The 20,871-nt window shown below is 36.9% G+C and overlaps 2 protein-coding genes across 2 annotated transcripts; both read right to left on the bottom strand.

Annotated features, from left to right (window-relative positions):
• Window positions 1–2,097: 2,097 nt before the first annotated feature.
• On the bottom strand, window positions 2,098–14,304 carry gclc (glutamate-cysteine ligase, catalytic subunit). The gene is made up of 16 exons (XM_015374465.1): window positions 13,685–14,304; window positions 10,639–10,751; window positions 7,926–8,108; window positions 7,656–7,769; window positions 6,686–6,744; window positions 6,341–6,477; window positions 6,145–6,219; window positions 5,822–5,938; window positions 4,703–4,841; window positions 4,496–4,608; window positions 4,315–4,407; window positions 4,125–4,229; window positions 3,968–4,049; window positions 3,775–3,884; window positions 2,939–3,059; window positions 2,098–2,827 (listed from the first exon to the last, which is right to left on the bottom strand). The coding sequence occupies exons 1-16, from the start codon at window positions 13,832–13,834 to the stop codon at window positions 2,646–2,648; spliced, it is 1,893 nt and encodes a 630-aa protein (XP_015229951.1). The 5' UTR covers window positions 13,835–14,304; the 3' UTR covers window positions 2,098–2,645.
• Window positions 14,305–18,632: 4,328 nt separating this feature from the next.
• On the bottom strand, window positions 18,633–20,871 carry klhl31 (kelch like family member 31). Its single transcript, XM_015374523.1, has 2 exons — window positions 19,644–20,871; window positions 18,633–19,562 (listed from the first exon to the last, which is right to left on the bottom strand). The coding sequence occupies exons 1-2, from the start codon at window positions 20,858–20,860 to the stop codon at window positions 18,830–18,832; spliced, it is 1,950 nt and encodes a 649-aa protein (XP_015230009.1). The 5' UTR covers window positions 20,861–20,871; the 3' UTR covers window positions 18,633–18,829.

Raw genomic sequence — 20,871 nt, 5'->3', positions numbered from 1 at the left:
GGGGGGTCCCCGCTCCATCTTGCCATCAGTTTGGGGGTCCTTGGCCTGGAAAACGTTGAAGACCTGGCCTGGAAAACTGTAAAAATAGGGCTGGTCTTCTGTTTTTTTCTTTCTTTTTTTTTATTTTTACAAACTGCATATTTAGAAATGAAATTCTTTGGGCTTCCACTTTTGGCCTAGTTTCCTTTAATGTCTTAAAGAAATTAAAAACAAATCTGGATCAGATATTGAAAGAATAAGAACACAGATCCATGGCATAATGTTTTGGAGGTGAGAAACTTTTTTTTTCACAGAGTTAAATCATTAAAAAGTCTGACCTGTAGCTTTAAAACACATGGAACCTGTACAATGCAAACATTAATGCATTATTAGCTACTATTGTAATGTCAATCTGCTATTAGTATGCCTAAACATGAGAAAATAAAACACTGAGCATATTGTAATCTTTAGAGTTGTCTCAGAAGAAGAAAGAAAGCCCCCCTTCTGGAAAAAAAACCAACCCGTCACCTGATTCGATTGGACGCTTTAGTGGCCTGATCAGGAACCACCTCCTACTCAGCATCAGCTCTGGTGAAACATGTTACAATGGAAAAATCTCATTGTATGAAGGAAAAAAAAAAAAAAGAAGAAGAAAAAAAAAGGACTTTAGCCAAAAAGTGTACTTGTGACTTGCATATTTCCTCATGTGCACCTTTTCCTTTTTTAAGCATTTATTTTGGATTTCACCCACTAGTCTACTTAAAGTCCACTTTATATAAAAAATAAATGCATTGAAAGACTTAGTATCACTACTTTTAGTTAAATTCAAGTCTTTGGTTTTATCTCCAGTCAGACATTAAAAATATTTAAAATTCCAGAAACCTATCAGAAATTATAAACAGTAAAATACTTATTTTAGGAGTCTCCATAGGTCATTAAAATGACATTCTTTTATTTATCTTAAATAATCATAGCTCATCACAAGACACATTTGTTCCAAGCAAAAAATAAAGTCTCAGAATAGAAATATTCTTTTTGCAGATCAGCAGTATTAATCTGTCCATACTAACAAATGTTAGCAGAGCTCTGTGTCCAGTAGACAGGTCTGCAGCAGCAATAATCATTATCTTATCTAAGAGGTCAAACTGAGGTAATGCTTTCATCGGTCAATGCAGCTCAGTGTGGCTCCAGATTCTGCTTTAAGAGCACCACCATGTGGTTAAACACATACCGTACAAGTCATGATGAGCCATAAGGTGGTTTCATTATTGAAAATATGGTAGAAAAAAGTTTGTTTTAGTTCTCATCTGAAATCCAAAACTCTCACAAAATTAGGATGTAAAATAAAAGCTATTTAGGAATGTCATTCAGAGTGATGTTTCAAGCAGACTGACGTTCAGTAGAGCAAAACAGTGGTTTGGTCAGAGAGAAAAACTCAAACAGAATCTGGTGTAATCTAGAAGAGGATAAGTAAATTTAGAAAAACTGGAGGCAATCAGGTCTTCTGTAAAGCAAAGCAACCAGCTGATCACCTCCAACACCTCATTGATCCAGTAATTCATGCAAAAGCAGCAGCAGACGAGCTACTGAGTGACTGCAGTGAATGATACCTGGAAACTTTTTTAAGCAGGATGCCGATCTGTATTTAAAAATCCTTACTGGCTTCATGCGATATTCTCATTTGCTAAAAAAAAACTAAATTTCAGGTTTTCATAACTTTAAACTGTAGATGTACAGTATCACTAAATAACTAAATCTACATCAGAAATATATGACCAGAAATGACAAATTCTCATAATCTAATGTCCATATATTTCCTCATAAATTTGCATTTGCTACAAATAAACTGAGCAACATCCAGAATCTAATATTTAATTATTCAACCATCAAACAGTTGTATGTTCCAACAAATATATGCAGATTGTTTTCATTGAATATTCCCACAATAAGACAATAAAATTATATTTCTATTATATATGAAATATAAAGAAATAAAAATCCTGCTTTACACTTGGGTAAAACTATACTTCATCTCAACTTTCAATCCTCTGATGTTAAAATAAAGAATATTGACACAGACAATTTATCAGTAAAAGAAATAAACACAAAAATCATAACAGCTGGCAAAAAGATTTACAGGTTTATTTGGAAAGAGCATCATATTGAAAACAGTGCATCACCACATCCGTTTGAATTCAATACTAACTTCAAGGTCCCAATTCAGCAGAGCAAGGCAAACCCAAATGCAAAGAAGAAAATCAACCCTAATGTTAAATTTCTAAACAAATATGAAAAATAACAAAACAAATGTTAATGAATTAAAGAGCAAAATATTCAGTATTTACAAAAGATTAAAAGCAACCTACTGTACATCTCTGCTACATTTACAATTTCACACAGATATGATTAATCTTTTGGACAAAAATAAATACACATCTGATTTTCTATTACATAACCCTTTCATAGTCCTATTAAAATAATTCTGTGATCATAAAAATCTCATACAGCATTTATACACGTAATGCAGGTGTGTTTCTTCACAACACACACATGCAGCTGCAATCTTTTATTATAATTGGACCTCTTTTATTTGGTCTTTCCATTTTGTGTATGACTGAGAAACAGAAAATGGAGTAAAATAATGTGCCTCTGCAGCATTTTTCCCCTCATTTCACACGGCTCACCGGGTTACCAAAAAGCTCGGGGCACTGCTCTTCACCTTTTGCAATCCTGTCGCACTTTTTGAACAGGTCAAAGTTGATCTTGTCAGTAATGACACTGTCTTGCTTGTACTCTGGGTGCTTTGCAACAAATTCCCTCATCCACATGGCCATGGTCATCAGCTCCCCTGATTTAGATCAACAAGAAAAGGAATCAGTAGCCAGTTACAAACATAATAAGACATACTTGTTTTTTCCTTTCTTTATTTTGGGCCTCTAAATAAAAAGTGACATTTTACCTGATGCACGCTTCCTGATGAGCTTCAGATAATTCAAAATCGTGCACCTGGTGTCAACGTCAACTTCCATGTTTTCCAGATAGCAGTTTAGGATTGGGATAAGCCCCTGAAAAACTCCTTCCTAGAGAGAAAAAAGTAGAAAATGAAGCTGCATATCTGAATTACTATCTTGTGAAAAAGTAAAAGTATATACACGCTACTTGACATATTCAGGTCAAGTAGTGTTGCATGAAGGGGTGGGTTTATAAGTCATTTACTTCTGTCCTATTGTGATATGCATTTTTATGGCTTTGTGCATCGGTTCAATGAATGCATTTATGTTTGTCCAAATCCCCAAACAAAGATCTGAACTAAATTAGGACCACAAAAAACAATCAGGCAGATTATACCTGATAGAAAAACAATTACAGCTGCAGCATTACTAAGCTATGCACTTTCCCAACTGGATTTAGTTCTGGACTTTGCTGGACTTTAATAACTCAACCCTGCTCTAAACTTTCCCACCCCGACCGGTCTGTTCCTTGGCCTTCATGTGGCTTTTTGTTTACAGTGGTTCTCTGACAAACCTCTGAGGCATTTACAGACCAGCTGCAATTTATACTCAGGTCTAATTACCAACAAAGCATCATATTTAACTTAATTAGGTAAACTCTGAAGGCAATGTTTACACAAAAGTTTATTTTGGGGCATCAATGCTGGTTAAAAAAAAAGAAAAAGTGAAAGAGTTGCATTTCGTCTCATAAAAATCGCAGGAAAACGCATTTACAGTGGTGTTTTGAAGTATTGGAAAGTACTTGAAAGAATAAAACTAAGATTAAAGGTTGAACAAAAATTACCTTTCCATTTATGATTGTGTCAATGCTCATCAATGTGTAATCCTCATTGCTGCCCTCAGTCTCCACGCCATTTTGAGCAGCAGAAGCACAATCCAATCCTGGGTTACAGCCTGCAGGAAAACAGCACCACAGTCACTTTTAGCTGAACTAATCAAAGGCTCAAACTTTGTGCTCCACTTCCTGTTCAGCCCACCTTTAAACATGTCCTTCCGGAAATAAAACATGCCCTCCTGGACTGCGTTCCTCTTTTGTGCCACCTTCATGTTCTCATCCACCTAATCAATTTACATGGGGTTTGAATCTCAGAACTAGTATTTTGATAAAAGCATTAAATCAGTGGCTTTCCCAACCTTTGATAAGGGGATCAGGAAATCCAGCTTGTAGGATAAAATCACCCTGGTGAGCAGGACGACAAAAACCACATATGCAGCATTTTCAAAATCCGTTAGTTGCACCTGCAAATTAAAACCAGAACACAACTCATGATCTAAAGTCCATTAAAAAAGGTCAACGCCCCCCAAAAAAGTAGCTCATTACTACCTCCATGGGCCTGAACTCAACCCTCCAGCCGATGTCGGAGTTCGGAGGTGGAGGTTTAAACCGCATCGTCTGCCAGTTGGTGGATTGGAGATTCTACATAAAGTTAGGATGGAAATTAGTAACGTGAAACCAAATATGTTTTTCAGACAAAATTTTAGTTTAAAAAGAAAAGCAAGTTCACCTCAAAGTGGTCCGACTCATTTTCATCATCCAAATGTATTTTCTCCTCAAAGACGGAGAGCGGGTCCCGTATGAAGAGGTGAGCAATGTGCTGAGCCAGGAGCTTGTCAATCCCTGGAAATAAAATACATTTAACACACGTTTCTGTAACTCTTTACAGAGAATTGGGTAGACTAACTTAAAGAGGCATCTAAAAAGCCATAAGTACCTGCACCCAGCAGCTGCTTGTTGATCTCCTCGTCAATTGTCAAATCGATATCATTGTATTTCTCGCCACAGCAAGACAGGTAGCTGTCAATCGAATCATACCTGGACTTAAAAATCCGGTACTTGTTGTTTTTCAGGGGCTGTGAAACAGGAAGGAACGCTTTTAGTATAAACTCAACATGAGGAACATTTGTGTCATGTTTGTGTTCAGTGTATAGTCCCAAATCTGTGTTTTCCACCCATACCAACAGATTCACTAACATCGGTTTTGTTCAGCTGCAGTAAGATAACTCAAATGCACATTTTCAACAGAGGGCAAACTTCAGTTAAGACTTTAAAAGACAGAGTGAATTCAGAACACAGAAGCTTCTATTACTTAAACAAAAATCAAGCAATAGCTGTAAAAAAACAAACAAAAAAAAACAAGCTTCCTACTTATAAAAAACCCCGAGACAACCACATTAGCCTATAGCACTCTAGGATTAAATAAGGAGTCTTATAATTGCTCAGTTTGAGTTGTTGAAATATTTTGTTAGTTTATAAAATACCTAAACTATCAAAAAAAAAAAAAAAAAAAACAATCAAGATATTCTTATGAAGGCCAAATTATTCAGTTTTTCTTATTTGAGAGTAGTTTTAAAAATATATTTTTTATGCATTTACAGCATAGTATTTCCAAGAGGGATTTCTTTCCCCTTTATGTCCTAAAGCATATTTTTTTCTCTACATTCCTCTGTAGTTGTGTGAGAAACACGCACTTAGTCGTTTTTAGAAATACTCCCACGGGTTAAAAAAAAGGAGAGCATGGAAAGTCCAGTTGCTGGAAATCAAGGAGTGTTCCCCAGTATTCTAAAGCCCCTTTCACAAAACCCTTATGGGCAGGATTAAGGTGCCTCGTTTCCAGTCTATGCATCCTGCCTTTGATACGCCCCTGACTTGCCAGGCGAGGGAGTAACAGGCCCATACAGGCTGACTTTTATAGGGGAAAGTCAGTCTTGTGTTTGGAATGAGTGATGGATGAGAGGTGGTTGGTGCAACGCAGCAGCAGCTGGAGTTAGAAGAATAAACAAGACACAGAAGACATTTCAAATGAAAACTGTACAATCTAAATAAGAAGCACCTTTAGTCCACGCTCCTCTTGGGTCCTATCATCCACGGAGGCTGAAATGACTCCCCAGCGGCAATCAATATCAGACACATACCCTCTGTAGAAAGGTGAGGCCGCACTCAACGCCATCTATGAAAAAAAGAAAGGTTGTTTATTTACAAAAAATGATTTACCAGTAATTATGACCCAGTCTTCTCTGGGTTAAGATCTTAAACATATACGAGGATATTTTTTTATCCCTTTTTTTTGCCCACATGTGATATAACAGTCCTGTTAAGAAGGGGGTCGGTTAAATAATGCCCAACTGGAATCCGACATTCAATAAAACCACTCACCACAATGGGGCAGAATGTTGCTAGCTGGTCATAAAGATACCTGGCCTCATCAATGCTGCAAGCTTGGAATGTCACCTGCAAAAGGGAATCATAAATGAGGCTAAAGTCCTTTTATAAATCACTGATTGAGATGGTGGAGTTGCAGTCAAAGTTTACATTTTCAGAAATGTGCAAAAAAAAACAAGAGTTCATCCACCTGCAGGCAGCAGTTGCCCATGCCGAAGCCCATGGCGTCCATGTAGATATGGTCAGGAAGAGCTGCCCTCGCTGCTTCGCCGTCATCCTCTGGGAACTGCTCCACAAACGGAGATGGTGTGCACTTATCTCTGTAGACTGCAAGAGGAAGCGCAGACCGATCACATCCTTTGTTTTATTTGATTCAATGTGCGTTTGAATCCTAAAGAGCCAAACAAATTAAGCGCATGAGTTTGCATGAGAAGAAGGAATTATTTATTACCATTCCAAGTGGAACCTCACCTATATTTATAACATGATTAATGCAGTCAGTGATGCAATAAAGAAGGAAAGGAGTCAAACTTACTTGGGATATTTATTGCAACTTTCTCTCCTCTTCGATGGCGAATGTTTCTGGTTAGAGTGCTGAAAGAAATGTTAGATGTTGATCTACACTGCCGTACAATCTTTACACATGACACAACAAAAAAAAAAAAGTTGATGCATTTTGTTTGAATCTTATCACCAATGTTAATACTTTTTAATGTTTTTGAAGCAGAAGAAAAAAAAAACTATATATTATTATTTTTCTTCTAGAAAGCAATCAGAAAGGTATTATTTTAGGTAAATATTTGTATAATTATCGTTTGTCTGGCTGCAGGTTTGTCTGGTTTCAGATTTTTGAAACATGGTTTTTAACTCAGAATGGATCTGAGCATTAGTTTTTAGCCCCTTATACTTAATTCTACTTAGTTTCTTACAAGTTTGAAATATTTTGAAGCCTTTTTCCCAGCATTGTTTGGCATTTAACGACATTAATCTTCCCATAATCTTAAGTATAGTACCTGCCTTGGTTGATAAGCATCCCCACAGCATGACGCCATAACCACCGTGTCTCATTTTGGAGAGGGTGCGTTCAGGTAATACTGCAGAGTGACATTTGATCTACATATAGTGCTTTGCATACAAGTCAAAGTCTTCTTTCACATGTTTGTTGTTCTCCATGTGGCGTTCAGCAAATTCTAAACAGGATTCTAAATGATTTTTTTCTAACAACAGTGACCTTCTTATCATTCTTCAAGAAGATCCAGACTTTTAGTGTAGATGACTAATAACAGGTTTCTCCCATCCTTTTAATTTCCTTCCACTTCATAATAATGCATCATTTATGTTGGTCTGAGGCAAAAAAAATACCCATAAAAATGCTGATTTTTTTTTTTTTGGTTTAATATTGAAATTATAATGGCAACTGCTATTGGCTTAATAATCTTTTTTTTGAATTATTGTTAATAATGAGAATATTTTGTACACAAAACATTGAACCTAAACAAGCCTACCTGAACCTTGGGTGTCTGTTAATGGCTTCATCAGGGAAAAACAAAGACTTTGAGACTCCCTTTTCCACGGGAGTGGGTCGGTACTCTGGCTTGGTGAAACCTGGACAACCTAACCTGAAAAGAGGAATTGAACACATCAGCAGCTCTGCTTGGGAACAAACGCAGCCATTTATACACAGATATGCAAATCGATAGCGCTGAGCAATTTGCTAGTCGCTGCATTAATCTCTTCATTACATAAATCACTAGAGACTGGCTTCTGAAAGTGACCTGGGAAAGGAAGTAATGGTGCAGAGCGTCTCATTCTTCTTTAGAACAGACGAAGCCTCTTGGCGTCTCTTCCTCATGTTGCCCTCCACAGTGTTGAACTCTGACATAGTTCCCCCGTACGGCTGTCCGGGGGTTCCCTCGATCATGTAGCTCCCGTACTCTGGTCTCCAAAGTGTTGGATGACTGTAAAAAGGTAAAACGTGTTGAAACATTTTGTATTAAAGACCCCATTCTCAAGATCACACTGATACGTTTTCAGTAAACAGGTTACTTGATGGCACCAGTGATCCTGGCAGCATAAGTCTTTTGCTTTTGTGCTTCTGGTGTGTGCAACAGAGAGGCAATAATGAGGTATGCATGGGATCTACTATTGTCACTGCTACTGGCATTTCCCCCCTTGGTCAAGTCAGCCATACAGATTTACAGTGATGTCATAGGCAGGCATAACACGGGGAGCCTGTATAAACACAGGGACTGCTGACGACTGTTATTTAACCGTGGCTCCAAAACATGGCTGTTTTATAACCAACTTCTGTAAGCTCAAATTTAGAATTTTTTTTTTTCATTGATTTTACTGCAGATGTTTCTACATTGGTCCAACTTCATATAAGGATGAATAAACAGACAGAAAGAAACAAAAGAAGAGTAAATAAAAAGATGTATTAATAAATAAATAGATGAACAACATTAACAAGTATAACAAAAGGGAAGAAAATCTGAAAACACTATTTGCGTTCACCTAATTTCCTGAATTTATTCAGAGCTGGAATATATAAGTTAACTCTGCCAACTATTTCACAAAGGAGCTCTCCAGGCTAAAGAAATTTGCATCATATTTGCACATTTAAAAAGTGTATTTTAAGCACCTAAAGGAACTTTAACAGATGAAAATAAAAGATAATTTCACTTTAATGCAAAGTTAGAGATTTCTAGAGGGCTGTTTTAATTAAACCCTGCTTTAAAGCACCAATTCTTTAAAAGACTTCCCATTTTTGGATTTTCAATCACAAGCAAACGCTGGAGGAACTATTCAATCATCAGACTGAAATTTAGCTGCTCTCGGCCTAAATGGCTTAATTCTTCCTTACAAGATGTATAAATGGGAACATGGAGTTTTGTGTAACGCAAAACAATCAATGTTAAAAAAGTTTGAGAGTTTGAAAGAGTTAAATTCAAGTTATGCAACTCTGAAGAGTCACACCTTCCAATCCTTTGACTGTAAATGGTTAAGATCCTGCAGTTATCATTATGTTATCTCAACCTGCCAACAAGTTTTGATTTATATTTTAGCAAAACAAAGCAAAGGACCTGCCTCTAGATTTGGCTGCATTAATGAAAAAATAAAAATTTGATCCTATACTTTTACATTTCTGTTTTGCGTAATAGGCAGATCATCTTTAAAACTATTTGAACCATGAAACTAAGTCATCCATACATGTATGGGCATGTGATTTACTGTAAATGCACACCTTCCTGTTTCCATCTACAGTCACTGACACATAGTGGTTAGAATACGTTTAGGATTTTCACTTTTTCCTTCCAACTCGTATGTAAATCACAAAGAGAAGGAGAACAGTGTGCAATCTACAGCTGCAACACTTAAAACAGCAGAACTCATAGAATGAGCTTCACGTAATATCCTATTTAAAAACCTCTTGGTCATATGTTTATTATTTTTGACCAAAGTTATTTAAGGCCACAGCGAGGGCCACAGTAAGCCACAGGTGACAAGACCCCAGACACAGCCTCTGCAATAGGAGCGCAGGCCGGCTAGATCATAACTCCATCTGCACGCCTCCCTCTCAGCAGTACTGAGAAATGATGCATTTCTGGAGAAGCAGAAAGGATCTACATTTGTCTAAAACTTTCAAATTACCACTTCAGGTTATGTTAGATCCTGTTTATAATATGTACAACTTATTTATCCCCTCAGCAAAAGAAAACAAACAAAATGACAGCAGATAGTGACCAGAGATTTCACCCACGTTTCTGCCAAACAGCTGCGATCTGGCTACCAGAGCAGACTGCTCAACTAATCACCCAACCACTCCTGGTTTGGTTTACCTGTGTATCAGGTATAGATAACACAAATAGTTAAATTATGTCAACAGTAGAACCACTTCATCCCTTTGAAGCAATGTGAAATCAAAACCAAACGAGCCGCCAGCGAGTTAACCGTGTATCCTCGCCAGAACCAAAGGCGGATCAGGTGTCAGATAAGGTAACACAACAGAGGCTCACATTAACAAAAACACCTATAGCACCTCTGGGGTTTAATATGATATTCATTTTAAAAGGTTTTATTTTTTAACTGTTAACACTGTGGTTTTCTTTTCCATATAGGTCAGTGGGTGTTTCTCTGACAGGGCAGCAGCCTTTTAGATAAAGCACCAAAACTGTAGGCAATGTTTGCAGCTGCATAGCTGTGTAGATGTATAGCTAAAGGTGTTTCTCTTTGCACAGGTATGTGATTTCTGTTTATTGCGGTAAGAAGAAAGAAAAAGTCTTTACTAACGTGACAGCTGTTCAAACCTCAAACATGCTGAAGGTCGAGACTTTCAACACATCTCCCCTGCTCACCATTTGATTGGTTGGACGTAATAACAGCTCTAAAGTTGCTATTCTTTAGATGTTTTCTCATCTATCGTGAATTACAGCTGCCTTCAAAACAGTTTTCGGATTGAAAAATAAAACAACCGTGCGTATTTCTTACTTTGGGTTTACGTTTTCTCCCTGTTCTTGGAGAGTTTCCAAAACTTCTCCACCATTCAGCACCAGCCGAACCTTCTCGTCGTTGTGGTCCAGCTCCACCAGCATGTACTCCACCTAAAGAAAGCGGGGAAAAAAGGAGACACTCGAGGTTTACATGAAAACATAGCATGATCCTAAAGCCTAACAGTGGCTTTATGTTAAACAGACTGGGGAGCCATCACATCAATTCCAATTCATCAGTGAGGTTTCCTTGACTTTGACTCTGCTGGGCTGTAAATCCTCTGTCTGAAAGAGGGATTAATCTATAACAACAGCATTCCATGTCGATTCAAATTAAAGACCCTGTGTTCGAACTGAAGCAGAGAGGAGTTTTGTTAGTGAAGGCTGAAAACGATGGTGAAAAAAAAAAAGAATTGGAGCTGCAAACAGGATAGAATCAGTCAAGGCCATAGAACTTAAAATATTGTGTGTAGGAAGGATTGTGCTCCTGTTTACTAGGCAAAGGAGAGTTGTTTTCCCCTAACAAGTGGTATTCTCTGCATTAATAAGAATGAGCAATTACCTTGAAATGCAAGGTAAAAAAGCTTTAGGCAAAGACAAAAGCTGGACTGTCAGCATTGCAAATGTATGTTTAGGTCATGTTTGCTTGGACTTGCAGCAATTCAGGGTCATAAATACTGTATGATTCCAAGATACCATATTTATAGACTATTGTTCTTGCACTCTGTTTTGCATCCAATAGATAGTACTACAGGCTCATTGCTTTAGTGTTTGGCTGGCTGTGTTTCTCTACAAGCTGAAGCGACTAACGCCAATTGCTGTAGCAATCATGCAGGTGTATTTTCTTCAAGATGTGATTCTAATATACCAATTTTTTTGTTATTTTGTTTTTGTATTTTTGCTGGAGCAGGACAGTCATTTAGGAGTAAACACTGTTTTCTTCAGTCGGCCAAGTCAGATCACACTCCTTCTGGTATTTCCGACTGTTAAAGAAGACCCTTTGTTCTCTACTGTTACCACATGCTTAACCAGGAGGACTGGTTGCTGCAAAATCATAAACTTAACACATTTGGGAGGGCTTTAAGATGAATAGGTATTTTAACTCAATTGCACAAATACCTAAAGTCATTGTACAGTTGGACAACAAAACTATACGTATCGCAACAAACACATGATTAAAATCAGTAGAAAGTGTTCTATAATTTGGCCAAGCTTTAATTTTTGCGAACTGCACAGCATTCTGGGTGATGTAGGCAGATTAAAGGATTTTATAAAGAAAAAAAAATCTATCTAAAAAAAAAATAAACTGCTCACATTTTTGTTATTTTATATGCAGAAGCATAGCTAGAACATTTTTATAAAGTTGGCCAGGCAATAAGCAATGTACTCTGAGGGGTGGCCGAAAGCGGATAGGCGCCAGAACCTCTGGGTCAATCTACACTGGTCCAACAGGAAAGTTAATGAGCATAACATCCATATTTTCTAAATAAAGGCAAAATATCCTTTTCTACAGCCTTCGCTAAAAAATAGATGCTTATATTTAAACATCTTCCAAAATAAAAGGTATAGTGGATACAATTCTTTCAGGTTTGAGTTCTGGGGCAAACATCTTTTCCATTGTCATTAGTTACTTTCATTCTTTTAAAAAAAAAATATATATTTACAAGTACTTGGGTTGTCAAAAGTATCGATACTCAAAAAAGTATGGATGCTGAAACGTTGTATCCGGAGACAATACTCATTTTCAAAAGTATCGATACAGCCATCTAAAGTGCAGAATAGAGGAAAATGCACTTTCTGAACACTGTGTGATTGAATAATTCTCTGCATTTTTCAGTTTCAGACTTTTTTGTAACAGGTGCAGCTGCTGAGAATTATTTTTGTTTTTTAACCGGTTTGGCCAGTGTCATTGTTATGTCTGCAAAACATAGCCAAGGAAGGAACACTTAATTTTAATTTTGTAAGTTTTTTATCAAGCTTGCTTAATATTGTGCACAGCATACAACCTCAAAATATTATTCTTATTGTTTTTTTATTCATTTCTTGTATTTTTTTAGTAATGAGAATATTTCTGTTGAATTTTAGAGTCTTTGTTTTTATTCTTGTGGTATCGAAAAGGGTATCGAGTATTGAATATTTTACTTAGTTTCGGTATCGAGTTGAAAAGTTTAGTATCGTGACAACACTAATATCTACATAAATTGATTATTTAATACCTTTTTAAAATAGTTATCTATGATTTCACTAAATACTCCTATATGACTTGCAGAGAAAAATCATTTTCGCTTTACCCCATATAACACAAAATGTAGTTCTGCAAATAGCTTGAATTCTGTAAATATCTTTAATGTCGATACATTGATGCGCATAATTAAACGCAGTGTTTTGTTGTCAAGTAATTGTTACTGTATGAAAAATTAAAATGTTTTGAATATTCCACTTGAAAGTATTACTGTTGCCACAATCTGTATCAGAGGGAAAAAAAATGGCAGGGGTGGCCACAGATTGGCCCCCTCGCCCCCCATCTAGCTCTGCCCCTGCTTATATGAACTCATCATTTTGTGTGTTTTATGCAACCTAATTTTCTCTACTGTGGAACAACAATGAATGATATTTTGGTTGTTTATAAGACAACATTGTCTACTTTAGACTGTTGCACCAAAATAATCAAAAACCATCTAATATATATATATATATATATAAAAAAAACAATAAAAAAACAAAACAAAGGTGATTATTGGTTATTCCTTTCATCACTTCTCTCTTTAAAACTGGATATGATGGGACCTCTATATTAAATGCTTTAAAAAATATACTATTTTGAAATGGGTGCTCTAAAAAAACTTATTTAAAAAGAGGAATCTAAAGGTAAACACAGTGGAAAAGTTATATTTTCATGAAAATAATGCATACAAATGTAAAAATGTGATTTAATTGCATGTAGCTGGTGGTAGAAACAATTATTGGGCTGATGCATCATTAGGGAGCCTTATTGCATCATGCCTAGAAGATCTAAGCAGGGGAAATCTGTCAAGTCTGGTTTTTACCTCGTCGCCCCACTTCAACACATCTCTCTGCCGATCCTTGACCTTGTTGTAGATGTTGAGAAACTGAATGATGCCATGCTTTCTTATGTGATCCGCATACTTCCTTGTTTCCTCCCAGTTCAGGGGTGATCCTTGTGACAGCAAGCCCATGGCACACACGGACAGACGGCCGCTCGGTGTCTTGCTGGCTGCTTATTAACTGCAAACTGCTCGCCAAAGGTTAGCTACCAGGCTAGGTGGTCCAACGGACGAGGATCTAGCATGAAGTCTCAGTCCAAACAAGCGGTGCAGTCTGGTCCCGTCTGGATGAAGCGGGTAGTTGACAGGAAGAGGCAGTTGATGCAGGTTACGCTGTTGGGTAACCTTAACTGGACATCCAAGAACAGACAGGCCCCCTTCTCATCGCCCGGCTAATAACCGGTTAGCACGGCAGAGCAATGCGTTAGTCGGGGTCTAACTAGAGCCGCTCGGCGGTGACAAGTTGCGTCGGTTTGGCTGACAGCTATTTACTGTCGGAGTTTACTCCGCGGCTCCGTGGTAGACTGGCAGCGAGATGAACTGTTGAACTCTAGCTTTACAGAGACAGACTGCCGCTGCACGCGTCTTACGTTGTGTTTAACAGATGAACGCCCTCCTGGATTTACACACGTGACGCCTGTGGGAGGGCCGACATGACTCAGCACTTCAGGAAGCTAGGCTCATGACCAACTAGGCATTGAAATAAGCATTAAACAGCATATTAATAACACTAATAATAATAATAATAATAATAATCACAATAATAATAATAATAATAATTATTATTATTATTATAATGTCAAGGTGGTACCAGCGTTGTTTTATGGAGGCACAGAACAACAAACAATAACAAACATACACACAAAAAAATAAAATAAAATAAAAAGAACATTAACAAAAAAAAAAAAAAAACTAAATAAAAGCCCTGGGTAAAAGAACATTGTTTAGTATATTAAGTGAGCAACTAAGCCAAAGGTTGCTGACTCCTGATCTATCAGATAACTGTGATCCCATGTTAATACAGCTGGAGTTCAAAGATGACTGACTGAAAGTAATATCTTATTAACTGTTCAAGTGAATTTTAAAGGCCAAATATTAAATTCACCTTAGCGACAAAAAATTTCTGGTCTATATTAACATGATAAAGATAAAAAAGTGCCTACAAAATATCTATACATTATGCTATTACATCTATCCACTGCACAAAATCCTGTGTTACACTGTGATTGTTTAGTTTATTTTGCTACTTTATGAGTTTATTAACACCTTTCTATTTACATACTGTGAAAAGATGTAGGCAGTTTGTTTTGTTTTTCTAAATCATGGTCACATTAAAATGCTACTTAAATTGTTGAAATCTTTGTCCTTATGTAAATATACCTTGTAAATGTAGGTGTTTATGAAGGCTACATGCTACTACCACCAAATTTGAAACTTATGAAACTGAGGTTTAATATTCAGACTGAAATGTAGCATATTTTTACAATATTTTATTACCATATATTTTTTAGCATTTTTTTTATATATATTTGTAATCTTGCTATTTCCACCAGTCTCAGACCAGGTAACAGACAGAATGATGCTTGTAAGACTTGATTTAAAGGGATGCAGGCAACTGGATTAAACTTTTAGTTAAGCAAGATTTAAACGCAAATGACAACAAAGTTAATAGCTTATCACAGGAATTGGTTGTCTGTCATTATATTTGTACCAGGAAAGGAGAGTCCAAAATAATGTTTAAACTGAAATAGTTAAAACTAACCTTTGACCCCCTTTTTGAACATTTCAGTCCAAAAATCTTTTTTTATTACAATGCCCTGTGCTGGCTTAGTTGTGATGAGTGTGACAACCCGCACCATTCCTCCGTACTACATACTTCCCTATGACTAATTAATTAAACTTTCCAAGACAAGTGCTGGAGGATTCAGTTAACCTTTTGCAGCAAATAAGCTGTAAGCATAATTCAATGTTTTTTCAATTTAATATCATTGCTTTAACGCTGGCTCCTTACAATGGAAATGACTATAGGCTACAAAAAGCATAAAAGTGCTCTATCCTGTAAAACAAGCGTGATTTCTATTTTGTTTGTTGAGGACAACTCAGCCACCTTCAACAAATTGCAATATTATTGATGTCATCTCGTTAAGTTACAAAATTCATTATATAACGCTCAAGATAAATTATGATTTTTTTTTTTTATTTTGGTTAGTATTGAAGATTTTCTGTTACAGCTCATAAAAATACAACATTAAGAATTTTTTTAAAGCAAAAACAATGGCAAAGGAACAAGAGCTCAATGCAGCATATTTTCATTATCTGCTTAAAGGTTTTTATTTTCAAAATATAATTTTATTACATATAAAGGTGCTTCCTCAGAAGAAAACATCCTAACTTATTGAATAGAATTTTTACTCTGTTCTCATAGTTTTTGCCTTGTGTAGAGAGGTGGAAGTCCACATAAATTCAAACACAGACCCAAGTGTTTTTTGTTATTGTAACTATACATATACAAATAACTTGTATATGCTTGTATATGTGTATTTGTATATGTTTTCCATTTTGTAAACACAGTAATACTTCAGATCCATCTTTAAAATCCTTTAATAAATACAGATTTGATAAACAGGGGGTACAAATTTTAACTGTATTCTTTACAATATCAACCTAACCAGTCCAGCATTTTGGTATAACTGTAACCAATAAAACCAGAAAGAAAATCAAAGCAAAGCATGGCTTTCATTATTGCATGAAAAATCTCTAAAACTCAGTACACAACATTTGGTTTGTAATTTCTTAAAACCTCCTTACATTTATTTAGTTTCTTTTTTCTTCTCTGTCTTGTTTTTCTACAATTGAATGCAGAACACTGGTGCCAAACTGCTTAGTCATATAACTTTGACCACTTAAAAATGAATGAGTCATGTTTATGACAAGAAAATCAAAGGTGAAAGCTTTTCAAAAACATTGATTGCAGCATCATTCTAAGAAAATAAAAATGTAATAATGACACAGCAGCTTTTATAGGATGGCATGTTAACAATACAACCGTGGGTCGGTAGAATAGCATTCTTTGTCTAAACTGCACCCACAGCCTTCCCTAATATGGATTGAGTTTTGTTTGGATAGAGTTTTGCTTGCAGTATTCAGACCAACAGAGGTTACTATCCTTTTTTTCTAAATGCAAAAACTATTTCATCCACATTGGCTATTGCTGTTACTGCAAACAAGGCTGCAGATTAGACCCTGAATGCTTCTGTCTATAGAAAGCCCACCTTTAAGCTTTTGTTTATATGATTTTTTTTAAAGATATATGCCTTTAGCTGCCTTTATATGCCTTTAGCTCTTTTTCTTCTTTATTGCTAAACTTTCCATTTTGAAAAAAAAAAAAAAAAAAAAATCAAAAAGTTGTTGTTCTTTAATTGTAACCTAAGTTCTAGTTACAGAACAGGAAATTTCAAACAAACTTTTTTTCCCCACAAGATTGAGCGCAACACAAAATGCTTTACATAAAAACTACACTACATGGTAGAGAACATGGCCCTTGACACACATGGCACACCTGTGCAGCTCATATCATATTGCATCTCCAGTCAAAGATTATGTAAAGCAGCAGAATGTTTCCTCTGAGCTGTTTATAAAAGGTGTTTACTAATGGGAGTGTCACTGGGAGGATAGTATGCAGCTTAATCATCTGTAAGGGTTACGTTTAAAAACAATGGTATGATTTTTAAAAGGAATGTAAATTATTCTGCTGAAATTTTGAAAGAGGTAGAGGATACAATAGAGGGTGTGTAAACCATACCTTGTATAGCTAAGCCATACCATGTTTCCAAAGCTAATGCAATATTTAAGTAGGGAAAAAACATCCACTAACGACATGGAACTAGTAGACATCGAGGACCACTACATAAAGAAACACATTGCGGATAAGTCATGCTTTTTTTCATTTTGACATATTTACTTACTGTTCTGTCCTGGTTTTATGTTCTTATATAGTATGAAGCGAAATTAGCTCACTTAGAGATGAAATCCATTAATCAGTATATTTCACATTTTCATTTTAGCTACAATTCAAAATCAATTTCAAAATTACACTATAAATGATATAATGAAATTCCTTTGAAAAACAATATAATATGTCAAAAAACTTGTCTCCAGCAAGGATTATTTAATTTTTGCTCTAAAAATAGATTTTCAAATGGGTTGGTAAGTTCAAAATAATAATTTTCTTCCACAATATAATAACTAAATCAGATATATAACATATACATTTATGTGGTCACTGAACCAAATATTAAATATCTTTGGACTGATCATTGTAACCTACTTGGACTAATACTTGGATAACCACAACATAGAAATAGTCATACTAAGAGTCATTAAAAGTCACTTGGCAACAAAAGACAGTTCTCAGAGGAGATTAAAAGTCATCACTTTAATTTAAAAACAAACATAAAATAGAAAGACATGAGCTATCAGGAAATTCATGATCTTCGGGACAAGCTCAGGCTCAAAACATTGTTACCGCCTTGGATTTTTGTCTGTATTTTCTTTACAAAATCATTTTAGCCATTACCTATCTTAAGCACAGAATCTGTTTGAATTATGCCCATCGTGATTAAAAAGTTACAATGAATAAGGCATAGGATTACTCTATGCAGCGAATCAGGTCATAGAACCTGTTGGGTAACTATACACTAACGCACTGATCATAAGCACCTACTCCTGGTAGGATTCGTCATACTCATTCTTTCTCCAGCTTCCTATTCTATATGTGAAAGTCACAGTAGCAAAACACATCATCACCACATTACTGTTGTTATGCTTTCTTCAACATTCAGCATTTTAGGTGTTTTATTATATTTACTGAAGCATTAAGCTTTTAAAAATATTTCAGTTGAATTGGCCCCTTAAAAATATAATTTGATTATTTTTTGTATAATTACATAACAGTATTTTGCATCAACAACGTTAAGCAATGAAAATATGAAATACTGTTAATAAATGTGGTAAACCTCTCTTCTTCTTTGCTTAAATTAAGAAACTCAATATCCAATAGTAGCAACAATGCAACAGGCAAAGTGGAGATATGACGACTGAACTTAATCACTGTTGGGATCTATACCCCTATATACTGACTGGAGCAGATGAAGCTGAACTGGCTCTGGATTCTCTAGTTTTTCTTGTAGGTATGGTGACGACGCAGCACGAAATGCCAACTGTAGCTTCTGGCAACTCATCATCCTCAGTCCATTCATTGAGATCAGGGTTGTAAACCTGAATGCACTTCTTGTACTTCTTTTCACCCTCGTTCCAGCCCCCAAGGAGATAGATCTTGTTGTTCAAAATGGAAATCCCGGCTGTGCTGACCCCTATGTGAAGTGGCGCGCAGTAGCTCCATTGGCCGCTGTGCGGGTTGTAAGCCTCAACAACCAGAACATCAACTCTCTCTCCTCGCCCTCCGAGCTGGCTGCCACCAATGACGTAAGCTCGATCTCCAATGGTAGCGGCACAGTGCCATCCTCTGGGAGTGCTCAGACTGCTCTTGTCCTGCCATGTGTCGGTGGAGGGGTCATACGCGCACACAGCCCTGGAGTAGGCATTGTTGATGTAGCCTCCAGAAACAAGGATCTTACCATCAATAACAGAGCTAGCGTGACAGCAGCGAGGTACCTCCATGGCAGCTTTCATTTGCCATTGATTAGAAGAAGGTACATAGCACTCCATGGAGGCCTGGACACCATCAGCATTTCGGCCGCCAATGGCAAACAAAAGACCATTGAAGGTGTTGAGGCTGAAGTGGGTACGTCTCTGGATCATGTTGCTCAAGTGAATCCAAGTGTTAAAGCGGGAGTCATACCTGAACAATGAGTATAAATAAGTCACCACAGAAAAGTAGTAATCTTACAGAAGGTATGATCAAACAGATTAGTGTGTTTACCTGCAGAAGTTGCTAACAGCATGCTTTGCTTGGTTCCTCGCATCGTTCTGGTCCTCACCACCTGCTACATAGAGGAAACCATCCAGGACTGCCACACACTGGTTAAAACTCTTTGCTGGCATTTCTGTCAATTTATTCCAGACTTTGTCTTCATCTCTGTAAAGAACATCTTTGCTGAGAGATTTCTCCGTCAAGGCAGGACGTCCACCAACTGTGAGAATCACCTTAAGGCCACCGCGCACCTTCGTTCTACGTGATTGCAGGATGTTCTGCTGATATGGGAGAAGATGGTAGTTCATGGCATCAACGAGTAAACGATGACACTCTGGATCTTGCATCATTCTAGGAACACTTTGGACATGATTCACAAGGTCTTGAGCAGAGATTGTTCCAAAGCGGATGAGAGTCAGAAGATCTGCCGCATACTTTAGCCGTTTCTCGTCAAAGTCTAACCATTTCATGGCAATATGGAAGGCTGTGACTTCAGATGGGAGCTGTAGAGAATCATCAGAAAGGAATTCGCTAATCTGCTCATACGTCAGCTTCAGGAACTGCTCCATTTCAGAAAACTCAATGAAGTTCTCTCGCATGAATTTTTGAGCTGCATCCTTGGTTTCTTTAAGGTCATAAGCATCAGCAATATTGGCCACATACATGCAGTTCTCTACACTGAGTTCCTGCATGAGGAAATCACTGCACATTTTTACCAGGGTGCTGATCTGAAGCTGCCTTGCTGCAGCAATTGTGCTGCCAATACTGTAAAGAGATAAGGTAAGCTTCCCGGAGTATGCATATGTAATTGTAGTTGCTAGACCAACTGGTGAGAGGTCATTCAGGTCAATCTTCTGCAGGTTTGAATCCTTCTTTAAGATATTCCTAATGTACTCACTGCAAGAGGCCATGACGACCTTGTGGACATCAAATGTTGTTGATTTGGTGGTGACTGTTAGATCACAGAGGAAACTTTCCTGTCGCATGTTGCTCAAACCCTGCAGGAGGTTTGGTGCGTACACAGAATCATTGACCTCAGTGGAAATGCAGCTGAAGCCATTTCCTCCCTCGATCAGAGTGTTTAGTCCATTAATTTTGTTAATGGGGCTGTTTTCCACCATGATATCATTTATGTCTCCTTTGCTCTTTTTGGTCGTCTTGTTCTTTTTGGGTGCCATGGCTGTAGCAGTGAAACAGCCCGTAGCCTTCTGAAAATATAGACACATGTTAGAGTTTA

Source organism: Cyprinodon variegatus, unplaced genomic scaffold (genome assembly GCF_000732505.1).
Source record: "Cyprinodon variegatus isolate N-32 unplaced genomic scaffold, C_variegatus-1.0 Scaffold104, whole genome shotgun sequence".
In the NCBI taxonomy this organism is placed as follows: Eukaryota; Metazoa; Chordata; class Actinopteri; order Cyprinodontiformes; family Cyprinodontidae; genus Cyprinodon; species Cyprinodon variegatus.
This window is presented reverse-complemented; position numbering and strand designations above follow the sequence as displayed.

Excerpts from the sequence above, each read along its gene's own strand:
- klhl31 (XM_015374523.1), bottom strand. The coding sequence starts at position 20,860 with ATGTGTCTATATTTTCAGAAGGCTACGGGCTGTTTCACTGCTACAGCC. Across the intron at positions 19,563-19,643 it reads GCTGTTAGCAACTTCTGCAG|GTATGACTCCCGCTTTAACA; the intron begins GTAAACACACTA and ends CTCATTGTTCAG.
- gclc (XM_015374465.1), bottom strand. The coding sequence starts at position 13,834 with ATGGGCTTGCTGTCACAAGGATCACCCCTGAACTGGGAGGAAACAAGG. Across the intron at positions 4,050-4,124 it reads TCCTGATCCCCTTATCAAAG|GTGGATGAGAACATGAAGGT; the intron begins GTTGGGAAAGCC and ends TAAATTGATTAG. Across the intron at positions 3,060-3,774 it reads ACACAATCATAAATGGAAAG|GAAGGAGTTTTTCAGGGGCT; the intron begins GTAATTTTTGTT and ends TTTTCTCTCTAG.